This window comes from Magnolia sinica, chromosome 8 (genome assembly GCF_029962835.1).
Source record: "Magnolia sinica isolate HGM2019 chromosome 8, MsV1, whole genome shotgun sequence".
NCBI classification, from domain to species: Eukaryota; Viridiplantae; Streptophyta; class Magnoliopsida; order Magnoliales; family Magnoliaceae; genus Magnolia; species Magnolia sinica.
The window spans coordinates 68183518-68207629 of NC_080580.1; the positions used below are offsets into that span (position 1 = coordinate 68183518).

Here is a 24112-nt window from a genome sequence, read left to right on the forward strand (position 1 = left end):
CCCACTCGAGTCCTTGATCAACCTAAATTTTGGGTTGATGTCCTCACATGGGCAAATGCAACAGATGTATAGAGTGAAGGTCACACAGTCATTAGGGTGGGCCCCACAAAGCCTTTGTAGCAGAGTCTTCCCAATTAGATGCTTCATGTAGACTAGATGCTAAGAGGAGAGATTAGTTCAGGCCACACACATTAAAAAATTAAAAGGAAGCGGGTTAGATATAAGCTGTTTACAGCGCCTTGTATGATAAAATTTAAACCATCTCTTGCCATGTAGCTACATTAACGGTAGTTTTATCCTCTAATAACTAAAGTTCTTAAGACTAATTGTCAGGGCAAAAATGTCCAAAAGCTTCCCGTGTTATATGTAATATAAATATAATAGTAATACAACAACAAAAGGCCAGAAATCAGATATAAAGACATCAGAAAACAAGGCTACCAACCAGCAAAGACGTCAAGGGAACAGTGAGATTGTCGTCAAGCTCTGCGCTTATAGGTAGTGATTCCACTACCGCTGACATGGCAGATACCACAAAAAAGCCTGCTATCAGCCGCCAACTTTCCTCGATCAACCCGAACAAGGAGAAGTAATGCATATACCTATTCCACATTGTCAGATGGCCCACCAGAGATCAGATTAGGAATTAGCTGAAATCAACGGGTATTATATGATCCTCAATCTGAGGTCATGTATACATTTATATGTTTATTTTTGGGTATTTAGATTGTTCTTGTGGTACACATGGTTCAGATCGTTCAAGATAAGCCTCACCATGGATCGGCCACTCCCCAAGAAACTTCCAGGCTGAAATATCCTAGCCAGCCATCCAATCTTTGAGGTTCTTTGTTTCAGTTGAATGCGGACAGCTGCTGCATTTTTATTTTTTTCTTGCAGGACACAGATCAAAACCTATGGCTATCAAGGTATTCCGTATCGATAACGGTGTCCATAACAGTCATCACCATTATTGATACGCATATCGGTTATAATGGTTGTAATGGTCGATACGGGGGCATAACGACCGTTACGACCCCATAACAGTTTTTTTTAACTTAATTTGCCTGAAATTTTCTGGAAAATTACCCCAAAAATCTAGAATAATGTAAATATTTTTTTAAAAACATGTTTACGGTAGCATAACGGTCCACTATTTGGTGAGTTTTGTATTGAGTTGTCTAGTGAATTTTTTAACATAGTTACATCTCTAATGTTTACACATCGCAATCAAACATTGGAATTAGAAATTGAAAAAAATGGCCTTCGGAGCTTATTCGCCCAAATCGCTTCAATCTACCCTAAAAACTATAGTACGAGTGGTTGAAATATGTTGTAGAATAATGCAAGAAAGTATTTGGAATGAGAAAAGTAAAAAATAAAAAAAAATAAAAAAAATAAAAAAGATTTACATAGAAAAAAGAAATGGTCGTTTTTCGACTATTACTGGGGTAATAGTCATTGTATCCCTTAATGGCCGTTCTGGCCCCTATAACGGTCGATATAGCCCCAAAAAACTAGCTGCCCCATTTCACCCCCGCATCGCATGATGGTCACAGCCGTTTCCTATACGTATCGACCTTTACGCAACGGATACGGATCACCTTGATGGCTGAACCATGAGGGAGATATTTTTTCATGGTCCGTCCATGGTGGAGCCCATTGGATGTTTTCGGTCAACAAGCAATGGGCCGCATGCATGCCAAATTGAGATCCATGAACCCTCAATAGGCCAGGACGAGGTCTGTCCAAGCCCGGCAGGCATAAGCGAAACCCAGGACTGAACCCCTCCCCAACCCCTGACGGGCCAGAGCCTTGCCTGGGCCCATGAAGGATCAAAATAGACGGGCCAAGGCCAGCTTGAGATGCTTATGATTGGCCCAAGCTTGGCAGTTCACCCACTTTTGTGCAAGATGGGCTGCTCATGTGTGCTAGACCCAAAAATCAGGCCAGTCCAATAATCAGTTGGGCTACACAACTAGAAAGGAATAAAATATATGAAGTACATAAAATAGGTGTTTGCTTGTGTGTGTGTGTGGGCGCCCGTGTGTTTGACATCTTTAGAAAATAAAATAAAAAACCTAAATGACTCATTCCAGGCTTGGGCCAGGCTGTCAGGTTTTTAGACATTGCTCGAGTCCAGCATGACTGATAAATGGGCTTGAATTTTTGGCCCAGGCCTGGCCCTTGAACCTGATACACCAGCCCAAGCCCAGCCAAAATAGACAGACCTCAAAGCCCTGAAGGGCCACACCAGCCCAGCCTATCGACAGCCAACCTGTGAACGAGCAGATAACCAAGAAAGTACTGATCGCATACCGCCAGCTGCATGCTAACTTAGCATGCAACCCATCTTTCCCACCAACATGTCACTTTCCTAGTACACCTGAGCCATGAAATGGTGAGATCCACATAAAGAAACATGATGAAAAAAAATCAGGCCAGTCCCCTCATCAGATGCATTGCTGATGGTTTGACTTGACAGACAGTCGCCACCACATAACGACTGGATCAGCCTAGTTTCCGAGATGAGTGCTCTTTTGCACTGATATGACATCCTACTAGTGCAATGTTTCTGGGAAAGAATGGGGTTTCTTGATAAGTTAACATGTAACCAGCTGTAGATAATCAGCTCACACCAAAGAAATAGTTACCAGAGAGATGCTATAAAACCAGCGCATCCCATGGCGATGCTGCCAGCAATGGATTTGTTGCAGTTGTAAGGAAGCTTTTGACTTCCAAATCGCCTTCCTATAATGTCAGCCATACCTGGAGCCAAATAGATAAATTAATGTTAAGTAAATACTCAAGGTTGTGCTAAAACAAACAAGGTTTAGAAACCAAGCAGTTGGCCCGGTCTCTGAATCAACTCAGGTTACTCAGCCGAGTCTTTCAATCATCTGGTTTCAGCTTTCACGAAAGATAGGTGAAATCTTTTCCATGTCTTTCACGAGTCATGCCCAGCAGATATGACTCGCACAAGTGAAAGCCAAGTTCAATCTCTACCGGTTGACTCAATTCAGCAGGCCCAAGTCCAAGCACCGAGTTTCTGAACAATTTGTGTCCAACTAGGCAATTGACATGCCAAATGCCATGAATATATTATGAAGGTATGTACCATCTCCAGCACACAAGTTGCAAATTGCAGCAATTGCAATTGGGGAGGTTCGCCAAAAGACAGAAGTAGCCAGAGTTATAGTGCAAGCATAGTACAATGGCCCTTTGAGAAGTTCCCTAGAAGCAATAGATAAGTTAAAATGGTGAAAAACCAATGATTAAAGAGAAATGTGATGGCTACATGTAAGAGTAGGATTTCATTCCACATCGGCATGTGTTTACAAGATCCAGGCCACTCATCAGCAACTGCTATGTGATGTGGCCCAAAAATCTGGCCAATCCAGTCAAGAGCTGTGGACCACATCCACAAAAAAAAAAAAAAAATGGATGGTTAAAAGGAAATTCACCAACTTTTCACTTTAAATGCACACAAGTAGCCCACCCAATGACTAAGCAGCATGATTTTCGTGCCAACGTACTATGGATCCCACCGCCCACCAGACAGATGGCCTGGTTCTTGCACACGTGTTCCATTGGGAGAGTAGGACAATATCCGACTCTTCTGACCATAGGAAGGGCCACAATCAAATCGTGCTATAACAATCAATTCAACAACACATAATAAACTACCAGTATCATCCGACACAACTCCGTATTGTCCATGTCATATCGGTTTTAGTCCAAAACGAAATGACTCACCACACTACTATGGGACTGGAACAGTGATGAGGACATCGTGCACACGCACGCCTGCACACCACCACCCCTACGCACGTACGTACGCAGAAGGAGGATCCCACCATCGATCTGGCTCGATGACGACGTCCAGGGAGGGCCTCCTGGCTAGAAAAGTTTTGGTTCAGAAAAGTGGCCCGATAGTCAAGAAAAGCCCATCATGGGATCTCATGATCGTGGCCCACTCGTCGGATTAGTTTTATATTTTAGGTTTTGCTTATTGTTATTATTTAGAACATCGTAAACGCTTTAGATTTCCTTGTTTGGTTTTTATTTTAGTTTATTTCATCGCCAAGTAATAGGTGTCGCACATGGTGCGAGTTTTTGGGTATAGGGTTCTCCCTATAAATAGGCACCCCCTGTAGTTCTTTTCATTGATTGAAGTTAATAAAAAATTTCTGCTTTATTTTTCTGCTCTCTTATTGAGTTGTGGAAGAATTCAAAAGTGGGTACGAAACCCTCCCTTTTCGAAGGGCTAACTACCATGGTGCGAAGCAACATCGACCCCATTCACCCCCATCTTCCATCACCTTTTTTTCCATCTTCCCTCACCATCCGTACTTCGAATTTGTCCTTTTGTTGTATTAGATTTCTTCATTACAGCAGGTTTCTAGATTTCGGCTCGCAGGCGAGCTGAAACTTCGGCGGAGCACCACGCACAAACCATACATCGGATCGAGCTGAGATTTGGGGGTTTTGGAGTTCATCCCTGGCCGACCAAGGCCAAGGTGGTCTTTTTCTGAATAGTGGGCCCCACACACATGCAGCCGGGATCACACGCACGTCCGTCTGGGCCATTGTTGCTGTCCACACGCGGGATCATCTTTTGGCTCAAGTTTTTATCCTCTTTTATCCTTTCATAGCCGTTTTTTCATGAATCCTAACCCTAGATTACATGATCCCTAATTGATTTGCCTCTTTTTATCACCTTAGGGTTCCTTGAATTGAAATTAGGGAATCCCTTGGATTAAGGACTGATTTTTATGCATGAGTAGTTAATTTTATTTCCCTTTGACATCGTTTGGTTTATAATTTTTATTGGTCCAGTCTTAGCCTGTGTCGGCTTGGACCCGCATAGATTCCCCTTTAATTGAATGTTTGGATTTTCATGTGGGATGTGGAATTTGTGTGATTGTTTCTGAATTGGTGTGATCTAAGCCTGAAATCTTGCATATCATATTTAAATTCACGTCCTGCATCAAACAGGAACAAGTCAGACCGAGTCAGACCAAATTAGACTGATTCAGTGTGAGTTGTACTGGTTTTGGCCCCAAGGAGAGTCGCACTCTGAAATCCCTACTCAAGTCCATGGTGCTGTGTTGCCAACTTGAATAGAAAAGCTTATGAGTTGTAACCTGTAGCCTCCATGTCTGCTTATGGACTTCACCAAAGCTTCATTTTTCCATATTCCAAGGCCCAAAAGAAGCATCCGAATTATATTAACCCCTGGAGCTAGAGCTGCCAAGATTGCTGCTTCACGTCTCGAACTGTAACAATTACACATAGCTGAATCATCAGGCAAGTCAGATAAGTGTGAGAAAGCTTCTTCAGCCATATGATTTACCTGAACAAGGGCCAGAAGAGCATGAACACCAACCCAACACTTATGTGCACTAGCTTACGGTTCAGCTTCTGAAAAAGAATATACACATTGAAAGAATTAGCAATGAACATTGAGAATAAATTGATCTATCAGCGGTGAAAGTCAATCCTGTCAAGAAAATGGAGATTTACTGTTGCATTTGCATCCACAACTTGTAAACTGATTTTTCCTTCTTTTTGTTTTTTTTTCCCCTTTGGCAAGTGTAAATATTGAGTCTACTTTATCGAATCGATTCAACATCTTTTTATATATTTCTTTATTTAATGCGAGGCAATGGATAAGAATCCCCTATACAAAGGGGAAGATCTACGGACCCCCTTTGCAAGAGAATCAGCAATACAGTTTAATGTTATAGGAACTTGATTATAATCTTCAAAAAAGTAAATTTTGATTCAAATAATTGAGTTTTGCTAATACATGCACTTCTACATGCGGCCAGGCATATGAACCCGGCATTTTTGTAGGACATTGCACCCATTCATCACTTGTCCTGAAATTTAGCCAACTCCTCAGATCAGGCAAGTAACAGGCATGTTGAATGTGTGATTATTATTATTATTATTATTAAACCATGCAATGTTTTGGTACATGCATGGCCAGCCTGATGAAAGGACCAACTGATTTTTTGACTGGCTAATCTACTCAATGGGGCCCAACTGATGCACGGATCAGATGTCCCACAGACATGGCCACATGTAGAGGTGCATGTGGGCTTTGCATAACTAAAGAAAACATACAGAAATTTTTATTTTGTTTATAGAAAATACATCATTTATCAAGCCCAATTCTCTGGTGACACAGGAAAGCCATATAGGTACTTACTCATTACACGTATTTGTTTTTCATAACAGCATTTTTATGCATGGGCATTATAGTCCATAAGATCTGTGATAGCCATTAGTATAAAGGGAGAATTTTTGATACTCTAGCAGAGCATGATGGATGATATGCAAGCACTTAGAAACTGCACACATGGCATACAAGTAGTCAAATTAAACCGTCCAAGTTATTGTATCCAGTGTAGATATGTTGTGACCCAATAATTAAGATTATTTGATTATCTAAATATTGAATTGGCGGACATTTATTAAACAGGTAAAATGGAAAATATCCAATTGTCCTACTTCCACAAACAAGTTGCCACGAATCAGAGGTTAGGATTCCTCAACCAATCTGAGTGACTTGACGACAGCAGGCTGCACAATCTAGTTGGTTTTATTTGGGTTAATATGAGTCATGTGTACAATTTCTAAGTTGCTTGAAGATCAAACATCATATGCAGCCTGAGTATGATACAATTCTAGTATAAAATTGTCAAACAGAGTTTTCCTCGAAAACCCTAACTTCAACACTATCAAAATTGGGGATATCTGGGCTGCCGCTATTCTCCTTTCCAGTCACCTCTCATTTGAAATTTTGTTCAAAGGACAAGATTTTATTTATTATGTTGTAGAGTTGTTTCTCAATCCACAATCTCCATTTTTCAACTTGTAAATCACATACCAGATTTTCAAAGCTATTCTTGGATTTGATCTCACTTTACTTTTACCCTCTGTTTCTTTATTATGGTGAAGCAAAAGGGGGGAGAGTATCAGAAGTGAATCAAGGTATGGCAAAGTCCAGCATGTGTATGACTATCAAAATTATCCAGCTGTCCAAATAAAAGTACATCAGGTTTTAATACAATCGGGTATATAATCACATAGTGTGCCAAAGACAAGGTTCCATTTATGATCCAGAGGAAGAAGTGAATGTGGAGAATAGTATGGAAATTTCTGGACAGGTCCAAAGCAGTGGGAGAGATGAGCCCAGAATTAACATTGAAATAGTAGAGAGAGGGAGAGAGAGAGGCATAGTGTAATTTCCAAGTGCCTACATATCATAAATCGCCTTCTACCATAGTATCAAAGTTTTTTTTTTTGCTTTTTGTTTTGTAAGATATTTCCAAATCCAATCTGACCATTGTTTTAAATAGCAGTAGCGTGTTGCGTAGCATTCAACCTCTGTAGTAGCCTAAAAGATTATTCATTTTTTCAAGTATAAGCATGTTCAAACAAGTTATTAATAATCAATTATCAAAAGTCAATTCACATACATAAACCAAACCAAATAATTATCACATTAACAACTTTTTAAGCAAACTATAATTAATAATGCCTAATTAAAACCACGAGTCACAAGTACAAAAAGAAATTAAAATCCCACGGGTTGAGAATATTAAGTGCAAAATACAAAATGTAATTACCTTTTAAAAAAACATACAAAATATAACCATTTATTAAAAAAAGGCATAGTGTACGCTACATACGCGATGCACGCTACGACGCTACATATGCTACATGTATTTAGCATCATACTCTACACATACGCTACGACCTCTATAGCATACACTACAAGGGATTTATGCTATTTGCTAACGCTACGTAGTGTCATAGCTATGCTATGGGCACTATTAAAAGCATTGAATCCGACAGACAATACAACAAAGCTCCCTAACAGACTTGCTAAGCCCACATATGAACCAAAATACTGTTTCCACAGTGTCACACGTGTCACACTGTCGCCATGGCAGATATGTGCAATATCACAGTCGTCCATCAAGTGGGTCCGATTGTGAAGATGTTCTCACCTGAAAATCAGGCTGGTGCACTCAATACTCACCAGGTGGTCACAATCAGTGTTTTAAATAGCTACGCTATCTACCGTGTAGCTTACTCTACGTAGTGTAGCATAGCCTTAATGCTACGTAGCTCATGAAAATAGCTGAAGTTGCATGTAGCCTACACTACATAATTTGCATACGTTACACATTATGTAGCTCACATGATGTTTTCAATGATTTATTACATTTTTCCATTTCTAATAAAAATTAGTTAACATTTTTAATGCTTTCAATAAAATAATATAAATAACAATATTAAATCAGTTTCATTGCTCTTTCTTTACCTTTATATTTAATCATTTCCCTTCCCTATTATCAGTGTTTTAAATAGCGGTAGCGTAATGCGTAGCACTCAGCCCTCTATAGCGTGTAGCGTAAATACGTAGCGTGTAGCGTAAGCTACATGATACTTCTAATTTTTAATTTAAAAATAGGACAAATATAATAAATAGTGAAAAAAAAGAAGGAAAAAAATATATAAAAATGCCTAAAAGATGATTCATTTTATCAATTATAAGCATGTTAAAAAAAGTCATTAGTTATCATTTATCAAAAGCCAATCCAAATGTATAAGCCAAATCAAATAATTATCGCATCAACAACTTTCTAAGCAAACCACTTTAATTAATAATGTCTAATTGAAACCACAAGTTACAATTATGAAAAGAAATAAAAATCCCATAGGTTAAAAGTATCAAGTATAATACAAGTGTCACATTCCTCAACATTAGAAACAAAGAAAACGTGAAAAAATAATAATAATAATAAATAAAATAGTAAAAAAATACATTTTAGCTTATGCTACGGACGCTATGCGCTATGTAGCTGTAGCGTATGCTACGACCCCTGTAGCGTACGCTACAGGGGATTTATGCTATTTGGGACGCTACGTAGCGCTACGGCCACGCTACGCTACGTAGCGTACGCTACCGCTATGCTACGGGCGCTATTTAAAACACTGCCTATTACTTTAGGTTGCATTTTATTGCACCAAATATCATGAAAATTTCATTATTAATCAGTCTAATCTGGTATAGAATATCATGACATTGGTGCAACCAAGCACCTTGATTAAAAATCCAAAAGTTGTGTGTAGCTTATGCTACACGTTATGTAGCTTACGCCTCACGCTTCAAAGGGGTGAACGCTATGCTACATGCTATTCGCTATTTAAAACACCAGTCACGATGTTAGAAACATGTGTATGGCTTCAAAAAACTTTGAGCAAGTTTTTAAGGCGTATACTTGTCTCATAAACAGTGGCCCACTTTATTAGTTTACTAACCTTTTTTTCACATACACCCCGCATGTGCCTGCGCACTCACACCACGATGGGTGCTCAAACCCATGACCTCATGTTGAAACTCTTGCGAGTCTACCATTGGGCCATTGGGTTGCAGACAGATTAGTTTACTAACCTGATTACTTGGTCAATGCATCAACTTGGTGATTTTTTATTTTTTTTTCATGTATGTTTAGCAACTACATTTATTTTTGCATTAGCAATTCTCAATAAATAATTTCAGGAAATTATTAAATGTTAATTAATTCTGTACTTCTAGAAGCAACGCCAAACAGGGCTTAGAAAGAGACAGAGAAAGGAATAAAGTAAGGATACCAGCAAAGAGTGATTTAAATAGAAGTTGATTATAACAAAACACAACATTATTACAAAATTAATGTCATCCAGTCACACTTTCCTAATGGCATATTATATTTACCCATAATTATATAAAATGGATCTCCAAAAGCCATCTTTTAAATGCTGACCTATTTAACAATAACATGGAACTTTCTGAAATAGTGTCATGTTAAAATGTATCCAATGTCTAGATGATTGAAATTCATCAACTCAACTCATGTACAACCTAATTTTTATGTTTAATTGTTCTACTAACTTCTTGGAACCTTCTTTGCATATAAATAATTGATTTTCCCTCCCTCCCTGTCTCTTTTGAAAGGTAATGGAAGTTTACTAAAAGGAAGCAGCAAAGAAAAACTCTAAGGCAAAGTACAACAACTAAGGCCCAAACAAAGAAGACAAATACAATCATCAAGAGTTTTTAAGCATGAGACCCATCCCACTTCATCTAGCTTTGCATTCATTGTTATTCATCATCATCATCACTTAAGCCTTATCCCAATTAACCAGTGTTGGCTACATGAATCCTGTACCCCATTCCACTCTATTAACGCCCATACCTATAGTTAGCGCATAGGTCATCAAGTATCTTTCCAACTCCATCCATGTCTTTCTGAGCCTTCCACTTGCCCTTTTAGAACCCTCAACTTGTACTAACTCCAAAATCAGCACGGTTCTTACTCTCCATTGCACATGAGCAAACCATCTAAATCTACTTTCCCTATTCTTATTACCTATTGGTGCTACTGCTAAGTTCCTTCGAATGAATTCATTTTTAATCATATCCTTCCTTGTCTTGCCACTCATCCATCTCAAAATCCTCATTTCAGCTAAACTCATCCTATGAACATTTGTTCCTTAATTGCCCAACATTCTATCCCATAAAGCATGCCATGCGTTCAGTGTTAACATGTTTCAAATTTATGGGATATTTGACACAGGCGCGTGTGCACACACACATGTGATTAGAATTCACTATTAAACTAATACATTTCATAATGTACAATAGTTCAAAGAACTCTCCCTAAGACAAGATAACATGACCGTATGGCAAGGAAACTAAAGGAATGTGACAAAAAACATGATAACTAGACATAGTAATTCACAACTGGGGAATATCCAATATTCATTCCACCATGAGCAGTTATATCCCTCAAATTGATGCAACACGTGCAAAGGAATATCAACGTTCACCTACAAACAATAACATTGGCAAACATAGGGCCATATCCACTATTGACCTTGAATCAAGATCAATGGAAATTTTCTTGCTACAAGTGTAGAGATACAGAACATCTTGCAGCAATGTGTCCTTACCAAGAACCTCAACTACTGTGATGATTCGCTCAAGGAAAATAAGTCAGGAAATGGAAAACTGAGAAATGAGGTCACTAACGAAGTTAAAGACGAAGCAAGAGATGGTGAAGTTAAATGAATCTCTCTTGGCACAGAAAAAAAAAAAAAAAAATCCTTTCCTGAGTCAAGGACAAGTTCAAGCCGATAGGTGAGAGACCAATTGATCTTAGAACAGGGCAAACCATGACCCGTTGAAAAGCTCTTCAAAAATGTTTTTCAAAAGGTCATAAGATCGTCTGATTTTGAGCCTGGATAAGCAGGATGTGGGTGAGTCTTCAAGACTACATGCTCTCAGGCATCATCCGGGAATCAAATCTTTTACTTGGAAGGAAGGAGCTTGAAACTCCCAATTGCAGGACAACACCTAGGGGTGTGATCCGAGCACTTGAAAGGTCATCCACATACCTTTTTCAGAGAGCGTAAGTTCGGCTTAAATGGAGCTATGTTGAGGGAGCTACGACATCTTCTTTGTGAGCTTGTGTGCCTAATCGAAGAATCGGAGGGTCCTGCAACTTATTATCATTTTGGTGGGCCAAGTAGACTCCAATGACCCTAATTCCAAGCTAGTTTAAAGCCTATCCAGTTATCTTTCCAACGATCCAGAGATCACCTTGATCAGACTAGTAACAAGAGAGATACAAGCATTTTACTAAAGTCGCACATTGCCGACCACAAGTGTACTTGCATGGGACCAATTCTCCGCCATCAACAAACCATGAAGCGACACATGTCAGTCACCACAGGTGCAGTACAACTGTCACCTGGACCCATTCGGTGCAAGGCAATTGTCACTTGCAAATCGGGACTGTTGCGCACTTGTCAAAAAGAGTAAGTCACGAGGCTATTTTGAAAATCCCGAGTTCGAGTACACTCACAGAGTTTGGGTGTCGGCGCACAAAGTTAGGCTCCCAACGGATAAGGGCCAGGGTGTCGATGCACGCATCTTAGGTGTCGGCACACCCACCCAATGCACAGAGTTATATGCACAGCTCGAGCGTCTTGCCCTACTATCTATGCCCTTCATGAGGCAAGGACACGCTACTTCCTAAGGGGAGGTGTTGCCCGATCGTCTAAGTCAGGAAAGAACTTCAAAAAACGCTAAGCAATGAAGGGTTGGCACATGCACCAGAGGGTTGGCGCACCCCCATGCCTAGTCTGCGTATGAAGTGTGCAGGTCGGCGCATTCTGCACTGCAAACATTGCATACCCAATGAGGGTTGACGCACACTCCTTGTGCTACTCGGCATGTTAGGTGCATTCAACGCCTATCCCGCACTGAACAACTCTGATACCTTCACTTCAGTACAAGGCTTAACATGGCAGATAGACTCTAATTTGGGCAAGTTGGAAAGATTAAGGAATTCCCTTTCTGACAAGTCTCAATTCGACTCCAAATGAGGGAGTTCTGGAGGTTCTACCATGACTAAGCAGTGTTGCCTCCATACATAGTGCACTGCAGCCTGTTTAACAAAGGTGGCATGGGGTGCTCTGCCACTTGGAGACTAAGGTTTGGCATCCCTGTCCATTTAACAAGAACGCAAATTATCTTCCAAATGAGCTTAACTTCACCTCATTTTGATGAAAATCAAGTGAGATACCAACCATTCATTGCAAGTGTGTAGATCTGAACATTGTAGGCTGTGTTGAGTGCAGTAATAGTGATTTCTCACCATAGCTTTGAATATCAATATTGTATAGGCCGATACGCCATATCGTACCCGTATCAGTGCAAGACAATATGCAATACGGGGTGAAACGGGGCTGTATTGGTCCAACATGAAAATTTGACTTATATCGACATGTATCGACCGATACAGGGCGTATCAATACCAATGTAAGGCCGAAACATCCATAAAAGCCCAATTTTGAATATATATATATATATATATTCAAAATTTTACTCATGTCTCCTCTTCATTTTTTATCATTTAAACTATGGAGAAAACTTAAAAACTCATTTTAGACGAGATCTAAACCTAGTTTGGGATCAAAATGAATAATTTGAATTGGATTTGACAAATCGAAGCGAATTGGATCATTATGGGGGGTTAAAAAAAAAAAGAAGGGTAAACCTTCACTTTCTTTTTGATATTTTTAACTTATTTTTGTTGTACTTCAATGTAATGTGCCCTAATTCACCAAAGCATGCTTGATTTGTGTTCAATTAGGACCCATTGAGTTAACTTTCAAATGAGCCGATACAGACCGATACCGATACACGACGCCCGTATTGTATCATTTTTTGGCTGGTCCGATACGCTCCCTAAGACCGATATTCAGAACCATGCTTCTCACCAACATTTGATAGGGCAAATGCCCTCCAAATGAGGTGATTCAAAGTGCGTCGGAAACTTTAGGAAGTTCCCTTTCCAACAAGCTAAAGAATGCTCAAATCCAATATCGGGTAACAAAGTTATGGGCATTTTATGAATATTGTGCACATGTAGTCCCACGTGCGCTGACTCACATTACCTGTGCTCCGACTCGCACTGTGTGCGCTAACTCACCATGAGAGTGCACCAACACCCCGAATACTCTACATACGTTGGGTTTTGACCTCCTGGGGTCACAATGACATACATAGACCACCCAATTCACTTCTTAGGAATACAATACCCCTCATGCTCAATGGTATCTTTTGAGCCACACAACTCCGATGTCATGTACCTACCCCACACTAGAGTCACAAGGGAAGCAATACCATGCTACATGAAGTCCCAATAGCAAGAGCCAACATTTGACAACACTACAATTACATTTTGATTGGGATCAAGGTATTCCATATCGGTATCGGTGGGGGTAACGATGTCCACCGTTACCCATACGGATACGGGGGTGTAACGACGATACGGGGCGTAACGGCTCGTAACGGTGCATTTTTTTTCCCAAAAAAATATGAAAAAATATGGATTAAATCCAGAATATTCTAAGCATTCCAAATATGCATTCATTTATAAATTGGAACATGTTTATGGTAGTATAACGGTCCACTCTTTGGTGAGAAGTTGTATCGGACTGTTTGATGAATTTATGAACCAGATAACCTGGATTTGATTGCAAAACTCATATATTTAATTTTCTAACTATCTAGTATCAATGATAGATATATTAAAATGAATGTAATATGAAAATATCTTACATGTGTAGGTGTTTGCGATTATTTTTCATAATTTATTCTATATTAAGTTATTAACAATTTAACATACCTGTGGTTGTGACTATGATTCCCGTCCTGTGACCTGTCATCTTCAAGTCAAGAATATTAAAAAAATAATAATAAAATAAAAAATAGTAGTGTCTGATATATTCCCCTGCAACTTGATTAAGGATTACTTGATTGGTTGTCAAGAAAGCTATTTTAAATACAAGTTCAGCAATGTTAAGTGTGTGCTTGGTTGCTTGCAATAATACTGTTGTCTACTGCAAATTCTTGCCTTAATGCAAATATATACTTACAATCATAAGTCACCACCAAAATGAAAATCTGTTTTTTTGTGGTTACTCGACCTCCATATCATCGTCATCGTCATCATCAGGTTGAGGCTGAGGCTGTCCAATAGGTGGAGGTGCTGCATATCCATAATATCCAGTGTCAAAAGGAAGTACTAGATTAACGAGACCAGAGGAAGACTGATCCTGACTAGGCAACGACTCTGACTCCGAGTAAGGATATCCACTAGTGCCCGTCGAATAGCTATATTGGTGCTCGTACTCAGGCTGCTAAGAATCTTGAGATTTAGAGTGTGTCTGTGATGAGTAACTTAGATTTGGATCTGGATATCTATAATCATATAGATATGGTTCGGGAGGACTACTCCAACAAGAATGTGATGGAACAGGCTCAGTAGAACTATAATCATAATCTAATTGGCCATAAGAATACCCATCATAATAAATAGGCCATGAGCCTGCTAATGTTCCAGACCTCCCGGATCCGGTGCACCACTAGACCTACCCTCCTCCTGCTAGTTGTATCGTGACTCAGTACACTCATAAGTCTAACCTCGTGTACTACCTTATCGATGTTCATCGGCATCGCGATCTGTAGACAACTGTATGGTGTGCTGAGCAACACCAGAAGTGTCAATACCAGGGGCAGGGGCACCATCATCACCATCATCCGACACGATCACGCTACCACTACTCGTACTCTTTTGTTGATCTTGAGCCGTACTTGGCATAAAAGTTGCCCCTCTTACTAGGTCCGACACAGCTGCACGACTCTCTTGTTGCGATGTGTGTATTAGTGAGTCATCAATTTCCAATTCTTCACTATCCTCTTCAATTTGCTTTTCCCTTGTTTCCAACTAAGGTATAAGCGGGTCATTCTTATCATAAATATTGTCTAAGTTTATTGGACAGTAGTTTGTGTCATCGACGGTTGTAATGCTCCTATAATGTCGTTGCATTCTTAGCTTCATATTGTAGTACATGAAGACAAGTTTATCCAATGTCCTAGTCTACAATCTATTCCTATTCTTTGAATGAATAAGCGCAAAACAACTCCAATTTCTTTCGTAGCTAGAAGAAGATGTTGTTTGGCTCAAAACTTTTACTGCAATTTTTTAGAGAGCCTTCGTACTCTCTCCAAAATTCATCCATCATTCGGCCGGTTGCAACCTAGATACTGCATGTTGTGCAAGAGCATCACCAAAGCTACCCAGGTGATTTCCAAATGTATCTAATTCATTCAACGCCTTTATTTGCATATCTAAGTCAGGCTCTAATCTCTTTATCATGTTCTTTAGCCCGACAACTTCACTATCCGCAACAAATGATTGCGCATATCTATACCTAGGATTTAGGTAGTAACCTGCTGCATGAAGATCGTGATGGAGTTGTTTTGTCCATCTCTTATTGATCATCCTCCAATAAGACTCCCAACTTCTACAATCACGTTGAATTGCCAACTTTTCCTTATCCATGACATCGTATAAGAAGCTCATGGTAGGTGCTTCGTCGATTTCAACAAGATGGAGTACCCTCATTAGTAGCTCCATCACCTTTAGAATCAACTTGACCCTCTTCCAATATTTATTGTCCCATATAGTGTTCGCAACTTCAACTGGTGTCCTTGATGTCTTCTACCCATGTTTTTTTTTGAGCCAATCTCGGGAAGCGAACATTTCACTCAATTCTCCCCTATGCTGGTATAAACTCTCTAATGCTATAAAGTTTGTTGCGAATCTAGTCACCACAGGCCTCAGTAACTCTCGTCCTTTCGTGAACTTCCTCATTATTGCGACTACTTGATTTTCCCTTTCGACCATTTACTTAACATTATTCTTCTTCCCAATATCTTACAATATAAGATCAATACAATGGGCAGCACATGGTGACCAAAAAAGATGTTGTCTCTTTTTCATCAACTTATGTCCCGCAAGCATATATGATGCTTCATTATCTGTCACAATTTGCACTACATTCTCCTCTCTAATCTCATCAACAACTTTATCCATTAGTCCAGTAATATAATTAGAATCTTTTGTTACGTCTGAGGCATCAATTGACTTGTGGTATATAGTTCCTAAGTGGCAGTACACCATGAAGTTGATCATGTTGCGTCTAATTAGGCCAGTCCAACCATCACACATGATCGTGCATCATCTAGCCTACCATACAGGTTTAAAGGTAGTCACGTATGCTTTCACATCCACATACTCTGCATCTGTCCATTCCCTCTTAATATCCCTAATCGTGGGAGCTTTAATTCCGTCACCTGCTTCTGCTGCTGCATTAATTACCACCTACCAATATGGAGAATTGGCTGCGTTAGGAGGTATGTTGGCATGTATTAATAACTTTGTTGCTACCCTACCTACCTTCTCAACGGAAGTTCTACTCCACATTTGTTTTATCTTCTTTTGTTTAGTTGATATTTCCTAAACAGGATTGGATCAATAGAGAGTCTCCTAGGCTCATTTACTTCTTCATCCAAATGTATAGGGTCATCATATGAAGATGTCTCTCGTTGGCTTCCAAACATACGTCGTAACCCACCAAACCAACCCTCCCACCTCCACCTGCAGAAGCAGTCGCACTCCCACTCCCACCCACCCCCCAGAAGCAGTCGCACTCCCAGCTGCACTCCCCCTTGCCCCCTCCCCCCCCCCCCCCTTTTCTGTATCACGTATTGACCCACTCGCACCAAACATGCGGCGACGTTCTTCCTCTTCACGAGCTAGACGCAAGCTCTCTCTCTCCTAGCTATAGTTAATTCCCGATCTGAATCTTCGTCAGAATCAATAAAATCTTCATCACGAACGCCCATATATTCAGGACCAAACACCTCATGCCGAGTCGCATCCAAAATCTCATCTTTCTTCTTTTGTCCAGCAGCACGTTTACCCTTCGACTCATCCAGACTGGCTTGCATTAAAATCATTCTCTTTCGGTACTCTAGTACATCTTGCAACTTGACCCTTTCGATGTGCTAAATGTTGTTTGAGACGCATATTTCCACCAGTTACTAGTCTATCACAATAGTTGCACTTCATTTGGTGCCTAGTACCACCAACCCTCTGACAATGTTGCCATCCAATATCCTCACTTGTTGGCCAAACCTAGACATTTCCTTAGGTAGATACTAGATATAAATTAGATTTGACCTATGTCTATGTGAGATTGTGAGTCTACTCGCTATTCTAAATTTATATACAATTTTCAGAATCTAATCAATAAAGATGATTTTATGTTCTAAACCCTAAGAAGCTCTAAAACGTGTCCAATATAAGAAAATATAAACATAAAGTCATTAATTCAAAAAAAATATATATATATATAAAATCACAATAAGAATCTGTAAAATGGACATTAATATGTTCGACTATGATTAACACATCATATTCTATCATTAAAACAACAATACATTAAATAAAAAATGATTTTTCCAATTTTTTTTAAAAAAAAGGCCGAAAATAGTGTGTAAATAGAAAAATATTATAAAAAAAATATAAAATCATAATAAGAATATGTAAAATGGACATTAATATGTTCTACTATGATTAACACATCATATTCTACCACTAAAACACCAACACATTGAATAAAAATTGATTTTTCAATTTTTTTTTTAAAAAAAAGGGCCGAAAATAGTGCGTAAATAAAAAAATTATAAAAAAATATAAAATCATAACAATAATCTATTAAATGGACATTAATATGTTCTATTATGATTAACACATCATATTCTACCATTAAAACAGCAACACATTGAATAAAAAGTATAAATACCTATTTTTGAGGAATTTCAGGAAAATGGCCCATGGAGCTTCGAATCAAGAAAATCCTTAATGTAAGTTGTTTTATCTGTAATTTCAAGTTAAGAGTGGTCGAAAATTGCAATAGAATGATTTAGGAAGAGTTTGGAAGAAAGAAGTAAAATAATAATAATAATAATAATAATAAAGGTGAAAAATCAAACCTTAAAAAGAAGGAAAAAAACTAGCCGTCATTGGACCATTACGCCTTGACCGTTATGAGGCCATTACGCATACAGAATCGAGGGGTGCCCGTTTCGACCCCGTATCGCGTAACGGACCGGGCTATTACCGTTATGTATCAGCCATATGGGTTGATACGTAACCGATATTGAATTCCCTGATTGCGATGACCGACCATTTAGGCAATACTCGCCACCTACTGGCTATTCAAGCCAACGCATGCACTGTCATGCATACATTTCATCTCATATATTACCTATAGCTCAAAGCTGAACATAGATGAGATCATTCAGCCCCATCCTTAAGATGGAGAGGCTTCTTGTAGCCCCAACTGACTGCCTTATGTCCATCGCTTAGCAAGTAGCATATGGACCCTTGGAAGTCTTTGATCACTTGACACACTCATATCTATATTTTCTCTCTCACTTATATGTTTACTCACATGACATACTGAAAAATGCTAAACTCTCGAGAAAGCTATAAACTAAGGCCACAAGCCTAGACTCCTTGTCATATGGCCCAAAGCCTAGCCCGCTTGACATAGCCTTGAGCTCCCTATCTATCATATTGACAGTCCCCCATCCCCCTCCCCCTCCACCCCCAGCCAAACCTTATAATTCGATAATGAGAAAGGCCATATAACTCACTAGTATATCCGCCGAGTGATCACATATCTTTTGGGCCCCGCCCGATGCTACTCACCCAACCAATCAACTTATTAGGGACCATGCTATGGACACGATGCCCATGGCTAAGTGATCCATTCGACAACTAAGTCTAATTTGCATAGCATGCATCCCACATCATGCACCACATTATAGCTTAGTGAGCTTTTCTTTAGAATCAAGGGTAATTCCCCTAGAATGTAATTAAGAGTTGTGCCAGACCACAACCTAGAATGTACTTGAATCCAAAGAAATAAAATAGCCATTGTTCTGCTTGTGCCTTCTCTTTCTCGATATTTGTGAATGTCTATGAAGAGATACAAACAGACCAAACACGTGCCAAAAACATGCCAACTATCTCTCTTACTGATACGAAGCAGATTGAGACAGTAACTAAGTAGAAAACAAATGAGAACTAATTGCACACTAGTTCTTTTCAGACCCAAGGTACATGTGTATGAAAGCCCATCAAAGTCATCATCAACAATGGTAAGACCACTGACAGCTACGAGTGAAAAACCACTGATAGCCTCATCGAGTTGCCGGGATAAGCAGTGGGATAATGTACGTGAACCATTGATGCCTGGTGACTTGTTCATTTGAAATATATTACACCAACTTGATATTGTGCGACATTGTCCAAATGAGAGTTTGTTAACTCCTGCTTGCCGACCTTAGATGTAGGACATCATGTAATGTATTGTGGGTTCACCAATACAGAAACACCTACAACCTTGTGGGTGATAAGAAGGAGATCACACTCCACCCAAAGAAGGACAACCCTCCCCAAAAGGATGGTGGGATGAAGATCATTATTGTGGCAACTAAGGATTTCATTTGGCAGTGGCATGACGACACAAAACCAACTAGCACAAGGTGCAAAGGACAAGAAATCAGCTATGCACCAAAAACAAAAATAAAAACATCAAGGAAAAAAACAGGCATCACCTTGATGTAATTGTTGTATATCCCCGTCGTCCATTAGTTTTCCAACTCATTTTAGGGCATTGTCCCTAAGAAGAAGCATATCCAAATCTCAAGTGGACCACGCCATAGGAAAAAGTGGTCATTGAATGCACACCATTAAAAACTACCTAGGGTCAATTGTAATATTTATTTGCCATCTAACCTATTGATAAGGTCACACAGACTTGGATGAAAAGAAAACACAAATATCAACTTGATTCAAAACTTTTGTAGCCCCAAGTAGTTTTTAATGGTGGGCATTCAATCCCTTCATCTAGGTCTATGTGACCTTGACGTGGGGCCCACCTTGATCTTTGTGTTGTATATCCACACCGTCCATCCATTTGCCAGCTCATTTTAGGACATGGTCCAAAAAATGAGGCATATCCAAATCTTTGATGGACCACACCCGTAAAGGCTGTTACGGGGCCGTAAAGGCCGTTACAGGGCCATAAAGGCCGTTACATAAAGGTAACGGTGGCAACTGTAACACATTAATTGACCCGTAATTGCCGTTAACAGCACGTTACATCCCCTATAAAGGCCATAACAACCCCATAATTGTCTGTTATGAGGAATATACATGTTTTCCATACTTTTTAATCAACATTACGAGGCATATACAGGTTTTTCTGGATTTTTTTTCAATAAAAAAAGAGACCGTAATGGCCGTTACGGGGGCCATAACAGCTGTTACGACCCATATTGTAAAGGTAATGGTGGTGGCCGCTACGGCCACCGTTACCGTTACAGAACACCTTGAGGAAATCAATGGCAATTAAATGCCCACCATTAAAACCTTCATAAGGCCCACTGTAATGTTTATTTGCTATTATTTTCCATCCAACCTGTTGATAAGGTCACATAGACCTAGATGAAGCGAAAACACAAATAACAACTTGATTTAAAACTTTTGTTGTCCCAAGAAGTTTTTAATGGTGGGAAATCAATCCCTACAATGCAGTCTACCTAAGATTTGGATTTGCCTCATGTTTTGGACCATGCCCTAAAATAAGTTGGCAAAACGGATGGATGGCATAAATATACAACACATACATCGAGGTGAACCACACGTTCAGGGCCTCATCCACTAAGTTGTTACCTCGTCTCACCTAATCTGGACCTTATAAAAATTGTAAACAAGGCATATATTAACTCAAAATTAACCAATTAAATCATGGGACCATTGTTGCTAAGTCACAATACCAAAATTAAATTGTTTGAACAATTTTAACCATCAATTTGCAGACACTTGTTTTTTGAAATAGGACCATTTAATATTTTTCATTCTTCACAATCCAATAAATGTCCACAGATCCATTAGTGGGATAAGTGTCAATATATTGCATGAATTTCGAGTTCATTTGAAGCATCGAGCAGTCTACCAAATCGGCCCCAAATTGGCGACAGTATTCTTCCGAATTTAATTTCAATTTTTTAAAGATTTATTAGGAGAAATGATATCAAATTATTAGGTTAAGAAATTAAATGATAAGACACAAAAGTCTCTGGAATTTCTATGTTGAAATGGAATGTAAGTTGCAAGGTATGTAATACACCAATACCGTAAACAATGGTAAAATCTGCAGATGTGGGATATTTTGGCATTACATTCATTCTAGTAAATTTATCATTAATATTATATAGTTGGAAAATTACATATAGAAGTTTTGCAATCAATCCTAGGTTGTTAGGTTCATAAATTTATCAGACAACTCGATAAAACAATCTCACAAAAAAGTAGACTGTTACCATATGCATGTTAAAAAAATAATAATAATAATAAATAATAAATAAATAAAAATAAAAATGAATACATATTTGGAATATTTAGATTATTTAGAATTTTTCAAATATTTTTTCAGATTTTTGTTTACAGAAATAAAAATTTGACCGATACAAGGGGCATATTGGCCATTACACCCCGTATCAGCCGTGTATCAATGATGATGGTAACCAGTATGGAACATCTTGTTTACAGGCAATTACAAGCATCCAAATGGCCCTTGCAATGTCTTTATTTATAAACCCTTCACAATGAAAGGATTTTTTAACAGGCATCCAAATGTCCCCTTATAGTGCTCCTAGTCGCATAGGGACACTTGGACAATCCAGACATCTGATCCACACCGTAGATTAGATCCAACATGCATTTCACAAGCCAGAACTTGAAATTCATATTGATTGGATAAATGACCTGATCCATCGACAATTATCCCTTCTTTTTTTTCGAGGCCATCTGTTTTCCATGGATGGGACGGTTAGGATTCTCTGAAAAATATCATTACTTAGTCCCATAAGCAATCCACGACAAGCTCCAACAGATCGATGGCTCCAATTGTTGGTTAGGGCTATTTCTTAATGATTTATCCTGACCATTCCATTTTATAGGCTATTGATCAGATGGTTAAGACTCGTCCCGTCAGTTTGATTTTTCCATGGTAGCCCATAAAAGTCATGCTTGACTTAATGGACAGCCCAGATTGGTTGATTGGACTCTCCCAGTGTCCCAATTCAGCAAGAAAGTCTGTTAACTCATAGTGCTCTAAGACTAAGAGCACTGGATCATTTCTCTGAACTAAAATTTTCAGAATTTAATTCACTTGCACATCCAAACGCAGGCTAAAACAGATTAAAGCAAAGCACAAATTCACAAAAGAAATCAGATTTAAAAAATAAAAAAATAAATAATAAAAAATATATATATAAAAAAAGAATAGGAAAAATCTACCATTTTAGAGAGAGGGAGAGAGAGACCTCTTCCAAGAGGCGCCGCTTTGCTATCTCTGCCCAGAAGCGGAGGAGCAGCAGAGCGACGCCGGATACCAGGACCGCGACGCCGATGTCATAGAAGAGAACGCTCTCCGGCGGCATCGAGGCCGTCAGAGACGTCAGATCCCGGCGAACGCCGGATGCTGACGTGGCAGGGAGGGGGGGGAAGATGCTGCTGCTGGAGAGAGAGAGAAAACGGCAGCAGGGAAAGGGCGAAGAAGAGCAGCGCGTCTGACGGTGGCGGGACTTGGGTGGGAAAAGAATGGGAGGGAGGGGCAAAGATGGAATTTGAGAAAATGCGTAGAGATGCTTCGTCGGCGCTGGCGTCAATGCCATCGGAAGAGGCAAAACCTCCCGCAGGCGGTCACACGTGCGACTGTGTTGATATAAAACGGACGCGGATTAGGCGAGGCAGGTGAGGCAGCGTTAACAGCTTTGTCAGTGAATCGCTAACCGTGGGCCCCCATTGATGTATGTATTGTATATCCACTCCGTCCATCTTTTTTGGCCAGATCATTTTTGTTTAAGATCAAAAAATAGGGTATATTCAAATCTCAGGTGGAACACAAAGTAGGAATTGAATTTCCCACCATTAGAAACTTTTTGTGGTTATGGAAGTTTTCGATCAACCTCTTATTTGTATTTTCCCTTAATCCACCTCTGTGTGACCTTATCAACCGGATGGATGGCAAACAAGCATTACATTGGACTCTAAAAAGCTTCAAACGGCGCCCGTTCGTCTTCTGTGGTGTGGTCCACCTAGATTCCGATCCGCTCATGTTTTAGTACCACGCACTAAAATGAGATGGAAAAACGGATGGATAGCATGGATATACAAAACATACATCAAGGTGGGCCCCCCATCACCCGCTAAACCGAAGGGGATTTGGTGGATGCTGACTGTGGGGCACCTTAATGTGTTTGACATGAATATCAGCTTGATCCAAAACTTTTTTTTTTTTTTAAATTATTATTTTTATGAATCCAAAAGTGAAGCAGATCCGAATCTCAGGTATATTATAATACAGAAAATAATGATAATTAACCGTGAAAACCTTCTCCCAGTACACACGTAATAATTGGATCTGCTTGGTTGTTTTTTTCTTTTTTATTTTATCACGGTTTAAAATAAGCTTTTAAAATGAATGGACCAAATAAATTTAAAGAACATGGCTACAGTCATGGATCCACCGACATCTGGGGATCCACTCAAAC

General features: G+C 39.4%; 1 protein-coding gene across 1 annotated transcript; it reads right to left on the reverse strand.

The window, feature by feature from the left end:
• Positions 1-214: 214 nt before the first annotated feature.
• Positions 215-23317, reverse strand: LOC131253393 (probable phytol kinase 2, chloroplastic). Its single transcript, XM_058254356.1, has 6 exons — positions 22883-23317; positions 5354-5421; positions 5145-5276; positions 3116-3231; positions 2652-2766; positions 215-602 (listed from the first exon to the last, which is right to left on the reverse strand). Exons 1-6 carry the CDS (start codon positions 23231-23233, stop codon positions 425-427), a joined length of 960 nt encoding a protein of 319 aa, XP_058110339.1. The 5' UTR covers positions 23234-23317; the 3' UTR covers positions 215-424.
• Positions 23318-24112: the final 795 nt, after the last annotated feature.

Excerpts from the sequence above, each read along its gene's own strand:
- LOC131253393 (XM_058254356.1), bottom strand. The coding sequence starts at position 23,233 with ATGGCATTGACGCCAGCGCCGACGAAGCATCTCTACGCATTTTCTCAA. Across the intron at positions 3,232-5,144 it reads AGCAGACATGGAGGCTACAG|GGAACTTCTCAAAGGGCCAT; the intron begins GTTACAACTCAT and ends TATTGCTTCTAG. Across the intron at positions 603-2,651 it reads GGTTTTATAGCATCTCTCTG|GTATATGCATTACTTCTCCT; the intron begins GTAACTATTTCT and ends AATGTGGAATAG.